General features: G+C 48.8%; 1 protein-coding gene across 1 annotated transcript in view; it reads right to left on the bottom strand.

Moving 5' to 3' along the window:
- nrxn2b (neurexin 2b) overlaps positions 1–20,936 on the bottom strand; it is a 677,945-nt gene that overhangs the window by 301,687 nt on the left and 355,322 nt on the right. Inside the window, exons 12-14 of the mRNA XM_080022852.1 lie at positions 15,912–16,031; positions 13,824–14,205; positions 11,942–12,132 (exon numbers count right to left, since the gene is read on the bottom strand). Of these exons, the coding sequence (XP_079878978.1) occupies positions 11,942–12,132; positions 13,824–14,205; positions 15,912–16,031 (693 nt within the window). The remainder of the gene's footprint in view (positions 1–11,941; positions 12,133–13,823; positions 14,206–15,911; positions 16,032–20,936) is intronic.

The following is a 20,936-nucleotide window of genomic DNA, read 5'->3' as shown; positions in this document are numbered from 1 at the left end:
TGATAAGGCGGGAAATCATACAACTTGCAGACCTGTCTCCATTACTTCCATAATCTGTTGATTGTTATAAGCAGCTCCTAAAAACCCATTTTTATCGATTAGCCGTGTTTTTATTTTCGTTTTCGCCATACCTATAAAAATGTTGTTTTCCTCCTATCCATGAGAATGTCTTGTCTCTCCAACTCATATTTTATTGGGCTCCTCATTTTATTTTATTTCAATTATTTCATTTTTCATCTTCTATTTTATTACGTCCAGTCCCTGGTTTTAATTTTGCCAAGCACTTGTGCTTTTAAAAATGGCTATCTAAAAAAATGTATCAATCAATAAAATAAATGAAAGATTTCAGATTCAAAATGGATAAAACATGGGCTTTCAATCGACCTTTAAAGGAGCTCGCACCATAATCCGTTTTATTCTGAGAGTGGGGGCCTTTTCCCACGATGACTCGTTTTTTTTTTTGTTTTTTTTTTATACGTCCTTAGAAGTGGAACACACACACACACACACACACACACACACACCGACATTCAGCGACCACAGCCACCTGCAGAATGGGACACCCGGTGTTTGCGGTGATGGATGGCTGGAGGAGGGTCAGGCGCCACCCGTCACCACCACCACAAAGACACCGCTCACACTCACACACACACACACACACACACACACACACACACACACACACACACACACACACACACACACACACACACACACACACACACAGTGCCGTTCCACAGCCCGTGGAAACAGGTTCAGAGGGGGGTCTGAGTGTGTGACAGGGGGTGTTTGTGGCCGTGACACCCTCGACGGGGCTTGAATAGAGCGGCGCAGACAGGCATCATTACACATTGCGACGCCTCCGACTCCTCCTGCATTCATCTCGCGCCATCTCCTCTCGCTGTGCCTCGCCCGCGCACTCCCTTGTCTCTCTCTCTCCCCCTCCCTCCGAGCCGCCTCGATCTCACCTTCCCCACGCCATCCTCCCTCTCTCGCTCAGTGTCGATACGTCCATCCTCTCCTCGTCTACTTTTTCCCCCCCGTCTCTATCTGTCCGTCGCCCACTGCCTTTGGAACGCAAACAAAACATTTTTTTTTTTTTTTTTTTTTTAAATGTCCGCGGCGCTCAACAGGGAACGTGTGACTAAATCAAAGGGAAAGCCTGCCGGGCTTTGGGGCGGCGGCTGCTGAATTTCTTTCCCCTAATTGCTGTAAAATAGTATTTTTTAACCAACGGCGTGAGAGGTTAAAAAAAAGTCGGACCAAGTGGTACTAGTCTCCTTCGTCCGACCTTTTCTCGGCCGAATTTCCGAAACATTCCCGCCGACGGCTGTGGATCATTTATTTTTATTTTTGTCCTCCTTCCGTTTTCGCGCTGTTCTCGCAGTTTGAACTGTTTTCTACTTCATTTGATGTACGGATTTTTATTTTGCCCCTAACCATCCTTCGTGAATAAATAACAGATAATGCGCTGTCATGGCTGTCTAAACCCCAACCCCGACCTGTCTTCATTTAAAAAAATCCAATCGTCTCGCCGCCCGACGGAAACCAGAACCTCGTGGTAAAAAAAAAAAAAAAAAAGCCTTTTCGGCTCCGATTAAGTTTGGGGAAATAATAAAGAAGCCCTTCTGATTCAATTCGACAATTTGCCGCGCGTTATGAATGAGCGCGCTTATATTGTATTCGGCCCGCGCGGTGGAAACAATTCATTCATTGTTTCGACATTAGCCGGCTCATTCCTCACCTGCGCTCTCTGCGGCGGCATTAATAACTCGTAATTGAATGTTTGCCGTCGTTTTCAAAAGCAACAAATTATCCCGCCCTCCTCAAACGGAACACACTTTGGAAACAGATATAATAACCTCGAAAAAAAAATAAAATAAATAACAATAAAAAAAAAAGGAGAGAAACGCGCCGCCTCGATCCTTTCCCTCCCGTCTGGCGAAAAGAAGAGGAGCCAGCATTTGACAGAAGAGGAGGAGGAGGAGGAGGAGGAGGAGGGGTGGGCATTAAAGGAAGGAGGGGTAGGGAAGAGGGGGAGAGAGAGAGGAAGGAGCGTAGAAATGGTTGAAGCTTAAAGTAATACCACGGCAAATCGCGGTGGGCGACAGGTCAGTAAAGGAGAAGAGGAAAAACGGAAAGGTATAACACACTGCGTTGTTGTAGCACTCAGGCCCCACCACGATGATTTGCTGGGAGAGGCAGGGAGAGAGAGAGAGAGGGCGAGCGAGAGAGAGGGAGAGAGAAAACCATAAAGAACATACAAGGTAAGTGAGTAAAAATGTATTTATATAGCACCTTTCCAACATTAAATGCAACTCAAAGTGCTGTACAACAGCGCATTAGAAAGTGAAAGATTAAAAGGTGTAGTAGCCGGGGCCAACAACGTACGGTAAAATGACTCCTTTAACCGAATCGAATTAATGAGTTTTGGCAGCCACCAACCCACATTTTGTATTTTATTTTATTTTTTATTTTTACACAGATACACAGACTGCCCAACTCTCTTGATGGTGAAAGCTTCACGGAGTTCACGAGCATCAAACGGAGAAATTTAATTAGATTTTAGTCTGGGCGCTGCGCGGGGAGGGTGCAGGATAAAAAAATAATAATAATTATAATAATAATAATAATAATAAAAAAAATAAAAACATCGAATCAATCTCAACACGCGGTGAGGGAGCTGTGATGGAGTCGTCGTGCGGGGAATCAAAATCCACGAGGTCACTCATTGGATGCTTCGCCGCGGCCCGAGGGCCGGAGGAACGCTGCTTCGAGGGCACTTACGAAACAACGGGATGACAGAGGAGGCCGTTGACCTTTTCCCGCAGGGAACTAGAGGGCCCCAACAACCTAACCCCGTGTTCATGCGCAGAGGCGCATTCTTAGCCTTTTTCGCCTCCGCGCACAAGGTTAAGACTCTTTGGCGCAGGGGAGTCGGTGTTTCAGACCGGGCAGACACTCCAGATGAGCGCCGGGGCCGCTCTTTCAAAATAGCTCTCAAAGCCGCGGCCACATTCAAACGGCCCCGAGAGCGAGAGGTTGCCGAGGTTGAGTCGGGCTCGGCGGCAGTCGACAACTCAGCCGTCGAGTTGGAGCCGGCCCCGTCCCTCTTACGTGGCCGCTCCAAACAGGCGCGCGTTTTCTCGGAACGCGAGTAATGGCCTTGCCGCCACATGTGTTTGCCGTGCCAGTTGCGGCATGGGAGGCAAGGAAGCCCATTCGTCTTGACCGAATGGGGCGGACCCCGGCGTTGTGGTAACGGCATCGTGCTGTCGATGATGAAAAGACGCACAGCGCACCAACGAGCGACGGCTCACACCCTGGACAGACCGGACGACAAGGTCGTGGGAATTTGAGAATGAGAGAAATTTCCGGGCACAGCGGCTCACCGTTGGCGAGGCGGTTACGCACGGTTGTTTTTTTTGCTTCATTCAACCGCAATGAACACATCGAGATCCGCGCGGTGGTCGGCGGAGTGGAGATCGCGGAGATCGGCGGGAGAGCCCCAGTAAAAAACGGGGAGTGTCGACGGCCGGTGCCGTAGCGCGTTTAGTCCCGGCAATGGAAGGCCCATGTTTTGGGAGAGTGCAATAGGCACAGAATGTGAAAAAAAAACAAAACATTTGTATGCGCGCCGGGCAGAAGTCCAAGCATGTGGTGTTGGAGTAAGCACATTTAGATTCAAGAGAAAGCTTTTCACTCCCGCTGGCCGCCCGGGGGAGGCCGCCGGTCAATGGCCGGTCATTACCGCGGGGTGCCGTTGATCGATGGCACTCCCGTTTGGAGGCAAACAGAGGCGTGGGCCGCGCATGCCCGCCGCCATTTAAAAAGCATCGGCTTTGGAGAGACGTCACCCGCCGAAACGTGTCCACAGCAGGCACGCAGCCAATGATCGGGCCGCCCACATCTGAACCAGGCGGCCGACCGATCGACAAACAAATAACCGGAGCCCATCTGAGCGGGGGTCCGGCCCGTTTAGCTGGAGATGGATCACAGCTGTAAGTCAATGCTGTTTTGACTCGTGAAAATCTCACCTGGAGGGGTTGGATCTGTATTGTTGTTTTTTTTTCGTCAGAGAACCATATAACATCACGGTCGTGATGTTAATAAATGCTTTCCATTTGCCCATCGGCGAGAAGAGCAGCGGTTTTATTTTGGTGGTTTTTCTGCATTTCTCTGGAGGGACTTTCGGGGTTAACTCAAAAAATACAAAATGATTTATTTTGCTGGGATGCAAAGCGTAAATCGTGTCACATTCAATATGAATCACGCCAAACACCGAGACCCCTGTTGCCTTGGACTTGAGTTCTCGGTGAATAATTTCAGTTTTCTACATTCACTCACCGACTCTCGCCAGAGAGTGGCTCCCGCAACCTCAGCCATTTAACAAGATTTGTTCGCTACGAATGAATCCCTTGCGAGTCTTGCATCAGTAACTAAGTAGGTAATAATAATAATAATAATTATAATAATAATAATGATAATAATAATAAGCACAGTTCTATGTCCTGTGGCTAACAGGGCTAACCCTGTGCCGTGGGATTATTTCCCTCAAAACATTTTGCCGCGGCAGAAAGAAAACGCTGTGGGGAACACTGCTCTGTGGATCCTATTGGTGTAAATCATAGGGATATGGTGTTATTGTAAAATTGAGTTCCATAGCGCAGTTCAATGAATTGCATAGCACAAATCTAACACGGCAACTTCAACTTAGTCGAGCTGGGTGTGTCCTGCAAATATGTGCATCACCGCTGGACCAGTGCAAACTATGGCTTCTCAGAAACACGATCTCATCCCGAAATTGACAGGGAATGTGCCGGGGCTACAGTAGCTACATTTCTCAGTGTGTGATGTCATTGACTTCGAAACCAATTTTGCTTTTGCGACGCGTCGCGTCGCGTCGCGTGTTAACGATGGAAGCCCGGCGCATACTGTATTTCTAAACGCGAAGACGTCACCTGCATGCGCATCCTCCATTGTTTTCTAATGGGGACGTGAGCGTACCGTACGTACAAACGGCGGCTGCTTGCTTTTAATGCCATGAATGAGCCAGGCTCGTTTCCGGGCGACAGTGACTGCTCCCTAACTCGGTTGTCTGTTTATTTACTTTTATCCGTAGCACAGCAATATTTCAAATTCTGATATTAATTTATCAAGGAAATAAAGCGCTGTCATCCGCTGCCACCTGGAAAGATTTTGCTGTATGTGTGTGTGTGTGTGTGCGTGCGTGCGCGCAAATTCTCATGCCGGATGCAGACAACTTGTTTTTGACAACCGCATTAACGTGGCGGATCCTCTTTCCCAAACATCTATTTATCAAGGAGCCTGCACGCCAGGAGTTAATGACCAAAAATGCGGATGTCATCAAAAAGCGGCTTAACCGAACCAAAAATGGGGATTTCTTTTTTGTTTTTTGTTTTTTTTACCTCACGATGCTGAGGCTGTTGATAAAAGTTACATTACATTAGACTATTCCTGTGTCGTAGGATAATATTCACAACCTATAGGGAGACAATTAGGCATTCGATAAATAAAAAGCATGGCTCGTGCAAACTGAGGAAACACGGGAAAACTGAATTTCAGGAGGCATTCAGCCGTGAATGGATTTCACCGTTGGACCGTTTGTTCCCTTCCATTTTGGGCGCCGCTCTCTCGCTTTGGCAGGTCAACAGCTTCGGTGGGAGCGTCGGGAGGGAAACAATGGGGCCTCGGTTTGGTGGCGCGGCCAAACCGCCACAAGGTATTGGTATTGTGGCGGGATTATTGAACACCTTATCCCCGGTTTGTCGGGGGCCAATATTAGCCGCGAGAGTGATAATAAGAAACAAAACAAACAAAAAAAAAAAAAAAAAACCCCGGAAAAGCTCTGGCACCATCAAATGGCGAATCGGAATGTTTACCCCTGGCAAGCGCCGAGCTCGTTAAAAGCGTGTGTACCTGCCTCTCGTTCTCTCCCCCTCCTCCGCCGCCGCCGTCGCCAAAACCTCTCCTCCGCATTGTGTTTCAATTTGTCTCGCTTTTGTCTCCGAAATGGAGCGCGCTCAACGGCGCTCTCCTCGCAAATTTCGGCGCAAGCGGGCTTCATTAGCGAACGTCGGGGGCGAGACGTGCCAAATCATGCCCCCGCCCGCCGTATCGTCGGGGAGATCTCACGAGACACGCCAAAACAACAACAAAAAAAAAAAAAAAAACCCCAAAAAAACAAAGCCGACTCAAATCCCCGTGTTCCCTTTGTTGGGCGCTCATTTGTGTCATTTCTTTAATGGCTTTTAAATGACCGTATCAAATCCCCCCGCGGCCGTCGCGTTTATTTGCACAGTAACGCTGGATGCACTTGCTCAAGAATTGTTTGGTGCACTTCGTCTTGTACATGACCACAACAGAATTTCAACTGCAGAGAGAGAGAGAGAGAGAGAGACCCTTATTAGCATTGAATTATCTAGACACTTTTCAATGCCAAATTCTTCTATTTTTTAGGTCTCCATTTATGTGATTTATAGATGGTTTTTTTTTTAACAACAGAGTTAAAATTTTCTATTTGATTTTTTTTTTTTTCCCTCAACGGCAAGGCTTAGGATTTTCTGTGCACATTTTTGGTAACATTCGCTAATTTGTACACATTTTTTGACTGCAACGTTAACATTTTTCCGTTAAAATGTTCTGTTTCCCATTCGTTTTGGCAATACAAATGTGTATTTCCCCATAACAATGAAGCAGAGAGAGCATTTTGAATTGAATTGAGAGAGAGAGAGCGAGAGAGAGAGAGAGAGAGAGAGAGAGAGAGAGAGACTGCAGCACAGATTGAGCACAACTCTACTATTCAGCTTTAGAATTAATGATCTCCCCGTTCTCATTGTTATCACTCTCCTCCCTGTTACTATTTTTTGGGGAAAGGAAAAATCAAGATTTGTCCAACAATGATGTTTGTTTGTTTGTTTTGGGAACAAAAATCCCCGTTTTGGTTTTTGGGGGGGTTTTTTTCCCCCCATTTATCAACTTCAGTTGCACTAATAATTGTATTTCATATTCGTAATCGGTGAATGAAACCCTCAACAGAGACAAAGCGGGCCTTTAGAAAGCCGTTCATCCAGATACAGATTGGACTTATAGTGCTGCAAAATAGCACCGGCACTTCAAAAACCCGTCGCTCCATCGCGGTCAATTTGTGCGGCGAGCGAATAAAATATCAATTCTCGTCCCTTCAAATGCCTTCAGTCAAACCAGAGTTACTAAATAACGACGAATCGTGCCATTGCCCCAGATTGCGTCCGGATAGGTTTTTCCCCCTCCGCGCCCGACCGATGCTTCTGCCTGACAGACGTATGCCGTCCAGGTAATGTGATTGCGGGGCTGATAAGAAAACAGAGATAACAAGTTCCTCACATTGGCGGAAAGGATAAAAATCTCCCCCCCCCCCCCCCCCGCGGCTTCGTCTCGCTTTTTGTGCCGGGGCCCCGAAGTCAAAAACAAACAAAAAAAAAAAAAAAAAAAAAAAAAAACACATTTTGTTTGCAAGGCTAATTGCAAATGGAAAAAGAGAGAGAAAAAAAAAAAAGAAAGAAAAAATAAAACCCAGGAATGAAAGGGAGGGCGACCCCTTGCATACCTTACCTACTCCGGAAAAAGGAATCTCAGTAATTGTCAGCCAATAGTCTGCCGCCGCCCCCCCGGACGACCTCTTTCACACTGAAGCGCCGCAGATGTGGAGGCTTACGTTGGCCGGCTTGCAAAATCAATTTCGCCGTAATTAACTCACCTCCTGCCATGGCCCGAGAGTCAGGAGCTCTCTATTCACGGTACAGACACGCCGAGCGGCGGCACTCGTTGGCCTTGGTCACTTGACTACTGAAACGGTAACGAGATGATGAAATGCGGCCCGCCCCGCGTGCGGTTCAGGACCCGAGCCACGCTCGAGTCGCCGCCGCGCTGGCGGGAGGGCCGTTTGCCGTACGCGGCCCCGAACCGAATCCCCAACGCCATCGGGGGGAGCCGTGAATCCCAAACCTCTGGGATCGCCTTCGCTGACGAGGATCCGGGGGGGGGGGGGCGCCGATCGGAAATCACCGAAGCCGAAGCGCCTACTCTCTCGACGGAGTCGCCTTTCATCACCGCGCTGCGCCCAAACGGAAACCGGATTGCAATGCATTTACCCGCCTCCCCAACATCTTTTCAAATTGACTTTATTTCCTCGCCGTAAAAAAAAGAGAGAAGCAGTCAAAACGATGCCGTGAAATTCAAAGTTCGCCGGCCGTCATGGATGTAAAGCTGCATTTAGTCCAAAGCTTGCCGCACCATCTGCGAAATTGGTGCAACTGTAAATACAGCGACAGTGACAAACCGCCGCCCTAACCGCGCTCGCCAAGGGAAGAGTTTGAGGGACCCGTGCGCAAAGTCCGTGGCGTTGTGCGCGAAGCCCGTCACAACCCATCGCCGACGGTTTCGCCGTCCACAGGAGCAGAGGCGCGTCAGGCGGCTCGACGCCCTCCGGCCGGACGAGCGTTGCGGATACTTTATGCGAGCTGTCAGAAGGAATATCACAGTCTTTCCCCCTCTGCGCCGTCTCCTCGCTCTTCAAAAACACGCATTCAGAACACAAAAGTGGATTTATTTAGCGGGGCCCTCCGGGACGGACGGACGGACGGACGGACGTGGGGGGTGCTGGGGGGGGGGGTGTTCTACTTAAACGACTACACAAAGACGCCTCGCAGATGTTTTTAGTCGTGCTTTTGTGAAATACAAATCGAGGGGGAGCGAGAGACACAGAGAGAGAGAGAGAGAGAGAGAGAGAGAGAGAGAGACCCGGACGCTCTCGTCTCCGGGCGATTGCGAGAAAGGAAGCCGGGGCAAAACGGAGCGACGTGTTTTCTCCTCGTTTGCGGCGAGCTCAGAAAACGATGTTGAAAGGGGGATGGGAGGAAAAAAGTTAACGAAGACCGAGCCGCAAGAACCACGCTCCCTGGCCTTGTGTGCGTTTGCCGAAATATACCGTCATTTTGCAAAGCATGTCCGCCATGTTCGGTGATACTGTACCGTACGTCTATTCCCACATCTGTGTTCACAACCCCCCCCCTGCTTTTATGGCTATTTGAGTAAATTCTCCCTCTTTTTTTTTTTTTTTTTTTCCTGCGTGTGCATTCGGGACCGCACCACGACTTGAGCCGTGTTTGATGTCCCGGAGGGGGAACTGTCCTCGCAGAACAACGGATCACGGTCTGAATGCCCAACTAGACTGGGGAAATCGAGGATAGAGACATCTCCCCCACCACTATAGGTCCTCTGAAGTCAGATTTACAACTATTACTCTTTCCCACGAGTGCCAGAGCGGCGGCGGCTGCTCGGGCCGAAAGGAGAAAAGGAAAAAAAGCCGGCGGAACACAAGTCAACACAGTTGGCTAAGAGACGGAGAGCGCAGATGGAGCATTTCTCCACAGCCAAATGCATTCAACGCGCCGACAGTTCGGGCGGCCATGGCCAGAGCCTCCGTGTTGTCGATGACGAAGGGGGGGGCTGGGGGGGGGGGGGCTCCCCCCATCCTCGTCTTCACAAATTGCCAGATTCTCTTCAGAGACAAATCGTTCAACGGGGCATCTGCAATTTTGTACATTTCGATTATGCAAATGGGGCTATTTTCGCCGCGTGGCCCCACAACGGGCAGCTGAGCGAGCTTGCCGACGATTGCTGGGTTTGTGGTTTCTTCCCGAGATTGAGGCACCGCACTCCCGTTAATCGCCCGGGCCCGGCAAAAACCGGGGGGGACGCGGCCGCCAGAGGGACGCTGACCACAGCTTGCGCGGCTAGACGACGAACGGCTGGTCCTTCGCTGACGCCGTAACGCCAAGGCCTCGCCTTTAGCCATTGTTAACGGCGCCCCATGACCCTCTTTTGCCCCCGAAATCGACCCTAGCTTCCCATGAACACCCTTGCCTTCTACCTTCCGTGCCGACTTGATTGACGTCATTTGACAGCCGTGGTGTACCAATCACGAGCCAAACCCTCCTAATAACCGGCAGTTAGCGATTTCACTTTTGGAGTTTGTCAGGGTAAATATACAGCGAGGAGAGAAATACATATGATTACCCCATCCATCAATCACTGCAATAACCCCGCATGAATCTCAAGTGGCGGCTTTCGGTATTTTGAAGCGAATCGAGACAAAAAAAGTGATCTGTGTGGAAAGCATTGCATTTCGTGGCGGCGCGTCAACGTGCGCCGGCCTGTCCCCAAACCTCTTCCGAAAAAATCTCGGCTCTGTGCGCCGTGCCGCTCCCCCCGGTCTGCCGCGAGGGCAAAACCACTCAGCGTCACTCGTCTACATCCTCCCTTTTCTTAATTAAGGCAGAGCTAATTAAAAACATCCATACTACCCCGCCACCCCAAAAAGGGCAAAGCCTCAGACAACTGAAGGTCCGTCGCTAAATCACGGCTACTAGAAAAAAAACAAAAAAGACAGCCAACCCTACCCAGTGTCCCCCAGGAGCTCTCACCTTAATGTCTACGTTTTACACAACAGCACTCGGTAACCTCAAGAGTGCCCCCTGCAGAAAAACGAAAAGCATCAAGGACATCATACAGACGGGGTCTTGGTGAGTCACCCGCTGCAAATTCCCTCGTAACGACACGGACAACTGGGGACAGGAAGCTGCCCCTCTCAATCCCCCGGAACACTCTCCTAGTTTCTTGTTTGGAGGTCTGTCTTCCGCTCCCCCGCCCGTCCCCATGGCGCCTGGCTTTCTTTGCCTCTCTCTCTTTGCTCCCGACTCCTCCCGACCCCCCCCCCCCCACCCATCCATCCAACGCCGTCACTGTGTTCCATTTGCAACCGTCTCCCGATTGTCCAAACGGTCATGTCAAGGATCTCGAATCCGATAGAATTCCACAAGTCTACAATTACCTGAGCTCCCAGACTCGAGCTCTCGCCGAACGCCGGCAGCAAAATACAGCCATTTAGACTTGAGTGGCTTTAAACTATTGCTATTATTTCGAGATGTTGAACCAGAAACTGGCATTTTAGAGGGAGAGGACTAAAGGTTTCTCCAATGAAAGGCTTGAAGGTGAAAGTCAAGTGTAGCCTAGGTGCCGTGCTATTTCTCATTTCCTCTCAGTTAGAAGCCTGCAGCTCGGCGCAGCATAAGCACGGCCAAGTGTGACACATAGGGATGATAGAAAAAGATACAGATATTGAGTGCTAAACTGTTATTGTTTTCCGTCCGCCCTCCCTCGGTCTCCAATGTCGGATTTAGGTTAAGATACTGATTGTCTGGGGTTACTGACCTGTTGGAACAAAAGGCAACATCTGCTGAGCACGGGGGCTCATCCTTCAAGGCACAAACCCCAGCCTGTTACATTTGGTCCAGCCCCCCCGTCTACCCTTGTTTTGCAGGTGGATTTATGCTCCTCCTCGCATACACGTAACTTGTGTCCCGGCCTCCCGCGCCGCAGAGCCGTCTGACGTCCATAAATACCGGGGGGTGAGCGCCACGGCAGCCATTTCCGCAAACGGCTGATTGCTTTAACAAATTACCGAATCATGCAAAGACAATCGGAAAAAAGATAAAAAATAAAATCAATGGCGCTGTAACAGGGCAGTTTGTGCGCACTCCTTGCGAGGAGAAGGGAGACACTTTAGTATCTCTGCATAATTCTGCCTCCCTGTAAATTGTGAACCGGTAAAAAACAACAACGACTTAACAGTCGTGCTCTAAATAAACTTTTAAATTAAGAATAAATTCCTTAGTCACATAAGAGAGATACAGCGTCATAAAATGTACCGTGATTCCCCAAGAATGTAATCTTGGGAGATGGATTTGAGCAGCCTGCTGAACTTAAACGCCCACCAAGCACTGGAATTTGTCACTATATTTTGACCAGGCACCTGTCCAGAATGAGGAGGATACTTTGGCCCCACTCACTGGCCCAAGAGAGAAGCGGACATTTTTACCTTTCAGGTCCAGGTTGCGTGCTCCATTGGAGTGCTGGGTGACGGTGCGTGAGTCGATCTTGAGCGTGTGCACGTTATTGGCGTCCCGGGACACCACCACGTTGTGCCACTGGTTGTCGTTGAGCGGCTTGTCCGAGTTGCCCTTCATGAGGGACGGCCCGTTGCCGAGATCGAAGACGTAGTGAACGTACCTGTTGGGGGTGATGGGGTAGACATGAGAACTGGAAAGAAAGCTCATGCAATGCAATATCCGGTCGTGGCCGGATACAATTCAACTTTTTATTCACTCGCGAGGCAGCCGTTTGCCCGTGACCTTGATTAAGTTGTGCCGCTTGTTTGTTTGTTTGCGACACCGTTGTGATTATGCTTGTAAAGCCGTCGATTTTCCCTCCACTTTTCATCATATAGCTATACCTATGATGGCGATGGAAGTTCCTGTTTGCTGACGATAGAGTGCTGTGAATATGCTGCTTTTTGCAAAAATTAAGAGTGGCTGCACAGGGTAATGCCAGCCTGACCTTACACTCAACTCATTTATGTTACATCACTTTTACAGCAAGAGAGCACAACCGCTTACTACATACAGTAGTTTGTTGCCAAGTGGAACGGCTTGATCTAACAGACTCTGAAATGTCTGCGAGACACTGGCATCTGAACCAACAAAAGCCCAGTTATCCCTCGAAAAGCATGCAGTTTACACTCAGCAGTTTGGGGTTTGGGTCCCATCTTAAAGCCATTTCCAAAACCCAGACTTTGCAGCGTTCTCAACTTTTCGCGTCAGACCCCAATCGCAGGAGAGCTCTGCCTTCATGTAGGACTCTTACTCCGATCTCGACTGAACGGTTTTTGATAGCTGGATCATGGCAGCCACTGTCACACAAAACTTCACTCCCCATTTTAGCCCATTATCACCCTGACACGGATGCCAGATATATGTGCATCCCACAACACAGGTTTTATCACAAAAGCTGCACAACAGCCCGTACTTGAGGGGGAGGGCACAGCATGTTTTTAGTGTTCTCTTACACTATTCACGACTTACTTTACAAACCCTGTGAGTTCGTCAGTAAATCAATGTCAGTGAAAATGAAGTCCTTGAAGGCGTCATGGTCGGGAGCTCACTGTACAATTCATATTTTCCTGTCACGCAGCGTTTGTTGTCGGTGATCGACGTTGATGACAGGGCACAGTCGACACAGCAGTCAGACTCCAATTGTCAAGGTGAGGGGATAGAGGATTCAAAGACAGACCTCTCTCTCTCTCTCTCTCTCTCTCTCTCTCTCTCTCTCTCTCTCTCTCTCTCTCTCTCTCTCTCTCTCTCTCTCTCTCTCTCTCTCTCTCTCTCTCTCTCTCTCTCTCTCTCTCTCTCTCTCTCTCTCTCTCTCTCTCTCTCCTCATCTTTTTTTGAGGGGTTGGAGCGCTTCTCCCATAAGATTGCTGCAGCCGTGTACTTCCTGGTGTGATGCTCAAATAAACAAAGGCTTGCTTTTGTGCACAAGTCCCCGTTTGCCCGTGGGGCCAAGGTAAGATGGCAGAAATCCTTTTCCGTGCTGGCACAAAAAAAGATGGTGGCCTATTGTGTTTGGGGGCTGAGGCTATTGTGGCTGTGCTTTGTTTGAGGAACATATTTGTTGTGCCTCTGCGCCAGTTCTTTTATATTTTTACCCTTGTCTTTGTGTAACAGAAGAAGCTCAGACTATTGTGTAATACCGTCGGTTACCAGGGACAAGAGGCAGGGAGAGATAGCCACAAAGATTTACTCAATTTAACTGAAATCTAACCTTTAGAGCTACCGCCATCAGAAGAAGCTCCGGCAGGCAGAACGGGCATGCCGGCACTAATCGCTTCTTAATAATACGACACGGCGTCGCATCCAACTTACCCCTTGACCAGCTCCACAACTATGAAGTCGCTCCCGTCTCCGGAGTTGAAGAGCATCAGGCCGTCGGGCGTGGTGGTCTTGAACTGGAAAAAGAGGTGCATGGAGGCATAGGCCTGCAGCGTGGCTAGTGCCAGGTAGCTGCCTTTAGTTCGAAACGTCACCGGATCGGCGATGATGTGGCGCATGCCGAAGCGGGCGTTGAGCTCGCAGTAGGAGATGTCGCCGTTCTTGCACTGGTCCAGGTAGGGCAGCCTGTTGAAGGTCAGGCCTTGGAGGTGGCCGATGAAGTTGGAGGGCACCACGGAGATGAAGCGGCGCTCCGTCATGATGCCGGTCTCGATGTTGTGGAACTCCAGGCGCGTGTGGGCGCCGGTCATCTGGCCTGTGGGGCGAACAGTCGTCAAAATATGCAAAATATACAACGACAAACTGGTTTGACGTGAGGGATTACAATGCAACCTCATGTTTGCTTTCTCAATCAGCACCTGGTACATTGTGAATTTTTTCAATATTAATCACTTTCGCAGTCACACAGCGAGGACAGAGAGACTGAGACGGGAGTTTTTTTCCCGCAAGCCATAAGAGCTGTCAATGCTGACCTCACCAGGGGTCCTCACTGAGCCACACACATAGGCTCCACTACCTTCTGTACTGTATGTAGCGTACTGTACCGCATACTGTATCACTGTTCAGGGTTGTTCGGTGTTACCGTATTGCTGCGCCGTACTGTTGTATACTGTGCTGTATTATCCCACAAACACTACCTCACTTCATTCACATGCCACTTTAATGCACATATCTGTATATACAAAATTGCATATCCCATATACATAAGACAATTCCCTTTATCTATTCTATATTATTTCATTTGAGTTTATTCTATATATTTTATTTTATTCAATAAGTATTCAGCTTACTGTATTACGTTTTAGGAATCAGTTAGTTGGTCTCGTAGAAAGAAATTTTCTTAGGTAGCTACTGTGTTCTGTCTAGGACATATTGTGTGTAATCACCAGGTGCGTTGCATTACATTTCATTGCATATATGTATGAAAGTATGTATATGTATGTGACAAATACAAATCTTGAATCTTTTGTGATTATGCATGTAAAGTTTAAGAACTTAATGGGGTAACAGATCAATAGCCATAAGTGGTTTTGTACTATGATTCATTTTGTCAAAATATAACTTGAATATATGAGTTTTCCACTCCTGAAGGAAATCATACTCCAATCTACAATCTCTTGCTGCCATTCTACAGGGCAACATATACCCTGTTCAGTGGCCATAGTGTGGTAATATGCTTCGTGCGCTGCCCGCTGAAATGCCAAAGCTCGGGGACGGACTCCCCCGGTGTCCTCGCCTTTGCTCTACCCCCTCTTTTTTTTTTTTTGGTTCATAAACAGATTCATGAACCAGCAGGAGCCAGCTGGATACAGGCACCTAGCTCCACAGGGTTACCCCACCCCTCCTGTAACACCTTCATCCATCACCTTCCGCCCATGCCCTTGCCCTTCTTTCCTTTTGCCGCCTGGAAGCACCGACCCCCCCGCCCCCACCAAAAGAAAGAAGGAAAAATGAAATGATAACACAATCAAAGTAAAGAAAAACGACATCTCATCTTGACCCCTTTACCCTCCTCCCTCGCATGCTTCCCCACATGGGCTTCTCCAGGTCGTGACGCACACCCCACCCTCCCCTCCCCTGCGGCCGCTCCGAGTACAATCCCATGATCAAACTCGCGAATGCCTGGATAACCCCCTCCTCCACTTCCTCTCCTTTCCAGCTAATCCCTCTAAATACACACAGCGCTCACACGTTGGCCGCGACACATTACTAGTCTGTTTGCTTTCCCCAAAATGTATTAGCGGCGGCAGTTTACAGTTGTAAGGCGAGAGAGACTGATGAGGCCGTGGCCGATAACATCTCAGCTAACTCCCGGACAATGGATGTTTGGCGTGGATCTATTAATGAGAGCAATGGTGGTGGATTACTGGGCCGCGCAGGCGTGCCCAAGAGTGGCTCTGCCTTCATACCCAACGGTAAACGCTCGTTCCTCTTCTCTGCGGAGACGGCCGAGCCACTGACCTTCCACGGTGACGTTGTCCACGGACAGCTGCAGGTTCTTGCCTCGGCGCACCACTTTGACCGTGTGCCACTCGTTGTCGTTCAGCTTCTGCCCGGCGAACAGCGTCTCAGGCCCCTTACCTGCAGAGGCAGGAGAGGGAGGGGGAGAGCCGGGTCACCCAGTGGCCCCCCAGGAGCACGCACAGAGTTCTGAAATGTGCAGGTTTCTTAATGTGTGCCCAGCAAACAGACAGGGGAAACACACACACACACACACACACACACACACACACACACACACATACAAATCAGACTGCCAAAGATAGCTGGCGGTGTTGTGGGCAACACCGACATTATTGGAAGTTAGTTATTAGAATATTTTTTTCTGCTTTCACCAGGCAATTGCAGCCCCCGTCCCCTCCATCTCCACTCCGTTGCCTCTTTCTTCCGCTCGCAGTTGTCACATCTCTGCCACTAAGGAGACACAGCTTGACGCGAACATTACACAGTGTAGCCCAAATGCCTATTTATATAAGCGTCCTTTTCAAAGCGGCTCTATTTATATCCCGCCAAAGAAGCAGCCTTGTTGTAAAAAAAAAAAAAAAAAAAGGGGGCAAAACAGAAGCAAACTCTCAGAGAGAGAGAGGGGGAGAGAGAGAGAGAGAGAGAGAGAGGGGGAGAGAGAGAGAGAGAGAGAGAGAGAGACTGACAGAGCACAGAGGCGGGAAAGCAAACAGAAACCTATGGGCGTATGGATTTTGATGAAGGCAGCAAGAAAACGAATCCCTCCTGCAATGCGCCGTGACGAGTTGAAGCCATTCAACGGGTAAAGTGGCAGTGACGGCTGTTTGTCAGCTAATAGCCGTGCCGCGGCGTGTTCCCTGATTCAAAAACCTGAAGGAACAGAAACCCCACCTCCAGCCTCGAACCCCTGTTCCCCGTCAAAACATGAACAAAAAAAACTAGTGAATTACGAGGGTAAAGAACAACCATAAAAAGAGCCTCTCTTAGCCTTGAAGGCAGAAGGAGTGGGCACAAAAGCGTTGTGGCCATGCTGTCGTTCACTTTGTGATGAAGCATGTGACAGTCATCTTTGTATGAACTGTGGACACGTAATCTGTATAGCGCTGTCCAGGCGCTCGTCAAAAGCACTCGAGAGAAGACGCGACACCAGTTGGAAGCGGGCGATGGCTGCAAATATTCGCAAGTGAACCTACAATGCTTATGATAGAAATGTGTCAGAACACACAGTGCATCACAGCTTGCTGCACAGACCAGTCAGAGTGCCCATGCTGACCCCTGTCCACCACCGAAAGCGCCTACAATGGACACATGAGCGTCAGAACTGGACCATGGAGCAATGGAAGAAGGTGGCCTGGTCTGATGAATCACGTTTTCCTCTACATCATGTGGATGGTCGGGGTTAGGGTCCGATCCGATGGAGCATCTGTGGGATGTGCTGGAACAACAAGCCTGATCCATGGGGGCCCCACCTCACAACTTACAGGATTTAAAGGATCTGCTTCTAACGTCTTGGTGCCAGATACCACAGGACACCTTCAGAGGTCTTGTGGAGTCCATGCCTCCACGGGTCAGAGCTGTTTTTGCGGCACAAGGGCGACCTACACAATATAAGTGGTTATATAGCGGTTTTAACGTTGTGGCTGATCTCTCCGAAGAGACCGTCTGGAGCCTCAAGTTTGAGTTAAGGTTCAGGACTCTTGGTGTGCTGAGGTGACGAGTGACGCTGCATTCCAATGGAAGTCGCAACTGGGTCACTGAGTCAGTACTCCTCACTTCTAAAGCTAAATGTGTTCGGGAAAAGATGGATGTCCCCGGTAAAACCACAGAGTAGTAAGCAAAGGGAATTTTGTGAACCATTAAAGGCAGGCGTGCTGACGTGTTGCTGTGCTGTGATCCACCCCGACTTTCCGATTCGGAATAGGAGAAAGGGTGTATCTTTTGGAAGAAACACTCCCACCTCAGCACACGACTCCAGCCTGCTGCCCAAACGTAGAAAATTGTGAGACTTCCAGCTCATTACCGGGGGGTGGCAGACTGAAATAGCCCAGTGCTGGAGGGGGGCTGGAGCCGAGACCAGTCACCTCCTGTAAGACCCCTAGCTGCCTGGGGGCGAAGCGGGAGGACCACTGCGGTCAGTAAACAAAGAGAGCTTGAGATGAAAAGACAGCGGCTTTCTAACACCATTGGTGGGGAGGATTTGTGTATCAGACGTCAAATATTAGTTTCCTACCAACACACACAGTGACTGGTTATAGGCGCTCCAGCAAATGATAAAGTGTCGCCTGGCGAAATATGATTGTTCCCCCAAGCCGGTTGTGTGTGAAATGATTTAGTTTATGGGGAAAAAGGTTCCATCTATTGATGGACCCCACCTGGCAGAAACACACAGGCCAGGAGAGAATTGTTTTCCCATTTATGGCTGTTAACTTTTTTTTGTCCCCAGCCACATGAAATTGGATAGAGAGACTTTTAATCACACAGTGTGTGCAGTAAATATAGGAAAAGACTGCTATATTGCCACAAAGAGAGAGGGGGGGGGATCAAGAGCATGATGAAAGTTGCCCGGCGAGCAGAGGTAAAGCCGGCGAAAAAGGGTAAAGGATTCCGAGAGAGAGAATAAAGTTTTTATATTGTGGGGAAGCAAAAATAAATGACAACATAGTAAAAAAGAACCTGCAGAGTAAGCCCCGCACTTAAATTGTGAAGGAGAGAAAAAAAAAAAAAAAAAGAGGTTGAAAAAAAATAAAATAAATACCTGAACGCAGGTGAACCGAGATGATGGGTTGATGCACGACTGTGGAACCTGATAGAGTCCGGCGCGGCGCCCGGAAAATGGGAAAGGCTACCCTTTTGGGGGTTAGGCCCATGTAATATTTATCCGGCCCGGGCCGCAAGAGGCAAAGGGAGAGCAGGCGCCAGTGTTGTTGGGTAATGCCGAGGTCCATTTGGCTGCAATAGTACTAACAATGGGGTGTCTAACGATATGCGGCTCCCTGGTTGGTAAGGAGAGGCCAGAGAGACAGAGAGGAGCTTTGGGCCGAAGGCTGGAAAAGTGCAGCGTGGGACCCATTAGGTCCTAGGCCCGGAGCTTGGAGCGCAATAACAACACCACTTGAGAAAAGCCCAGCGTGTACATGCGAGGATGTAATTTTTCATTCCACCTCGAGTTTGTTCTCGGGGATACAATGAGGGGTGAACCCCCATTGTCAGCGATGCCGTGAACACATCGGGCGGAAACAAATATCACAAAAATAACACAAGAGAGCGAGAATATGAAAAACTATCATGCGAACGCAAATATCAACACTGGTTAAAACAATTCATAGTTTAAACAACGACATTTAAAAAAAAAAAAAAAAAAAAAAAAGAGAGATTCGTAAGCATATTTCTAAAATGTCCAAATGGTAACGAGGAAGCAATAAAGCGCAATTGAAGGGTTAATTCACGAGTCCCGAGCACAACTCTCCGAGTTCGGCGTTGACCCGCGTTAACATCGAGTGTAATGCAGTCCTGAGATTGCGTTTGATAATCGCCTACGTTGAGGTGTAATAATGAAGTAAAGTAACGCACTTTGTAAATGGACATATACCAGTGTTCATCTCATCTCGCAAAGAGGGAGGGCCAGTAATAAATCTAAGAGCGGTATGATTTATAGCATCTAAGGGTTTAAGGGTGGTAACAGCTGCATGTCGATAAGTTACATATATTATTTTATATATACGTATATCACCATAATCCAAGACAGAGAGTTTCAATAATTATTTTTCTACTAAACATGGGAAAGCAGCTTGTATTTCAATAAGGAAAGCCAAGCTTCGGCCGCAGCTCTTCCAACCAGTTCATCAATAGGAACTTTCAAAGTGAGTTTATTATTAACCCTGGTGCCAAAATATTTATAGCGTGGGACTCTTTACCACAGCTGTACCGAGTAAAGTGCTATTGTGAAGTTTGCTATAATCAATTTTTTTGTTTTTAGCTCCGGTGAAAAGCATGTATTTCGTTTTTTTTTCAGCATTTAACGCAATTTTCGATAAGTGCTCGATCGAAGTAATACATGCCTGTGCGTGTGTGTGTGTGTGTGTGTGTGTGTGTGAGTGTGTGCACGTACTGGTCGTTTAGACGGGGTGTTTAAAAAAATAAGCACTCTCTAATCCGGTCGCCCTACGTAGCGAAAGCCGAGGCAGACTTTAGACGCGCCATCGGCACCTCGGACTGAAGCAGACGTTAATGTTGACGAATGACATTGTTTCTCCCGGGTTTTACAGTGACTCATGGGAACGGGGCTCGGAGTTCACTTTCACATTAAAAAAAAAAAAAAAGGTTTGAAAATAAAGTAATGTACAATGATTTGAAAAGACTCTGGGGGGGGGGTGGAACAAAAAAAAAAAAAAAAAGACTTTGAAATAAAAACAAAACCAAAAAAACTCCTCTAAACAAGGAGGCAAGGAGAGCAACTGCAGCCAGGAGTTAAATGAAGCGCTCAGCCCTTAATGCCACGGGGGCTGCAGACTGAGGAGGAACTCATCGCTATGGAAACTAAGCAGGACAAAGTGATCATTAATAAAAGAGACGCAAATATTTAAACGCAATTAATTCCCTTTGTGGCGGCCCCGGCCCCGCGCCGCTTTGTCTCGGACCGCCGCCGAGGGCGCCCCCTGCGGTCCCGCCAACAAAGCGCCGGCTTCCTCCGCCTTCCTCCGCCTTCCCTTCATCCCTCCCCTTGTCCCCCACGTTTCCGCCACATTCGGGTGGCGGCGGCGGCGGTGGAGGGGGACGGGCCTTCAGATTTCTTATCTTTGTTTCAAAAAAAATAGCGCAAGGGGCCCCGTTGGGCTCGGGCGGCAGGCCGTCTGTCATTTGGCCGCGGCGCTGTGCGAACAGGCCTGATTAATGCGACTGGATCAATGGATGCTTGTGCCGTCGGCCTGTCGCCATCAGTCACTCTATTGTTTTTATTTGTGTTGTTTTTATGACCTGTGGACCCCTTTTACCGCCATCCCGGCGCTCGTCAGACGCACTCGA

The sequence above is a fragment of the Zeus faber genome (assembly GCF_960531495.2).
Source record: "Zeus faber genome assembly, chromosome: 22".
Lineage (NCBI taxonomy): Eukaryota > Metazoa > Chordata > Actinopteri > Zeiformes > Zeidae > Zeus > Zeus faber.
Note: the sequence above shows the minus strand (reverse complement) of the source record. Positions and strands in the feature narration are given on the sequence as shown.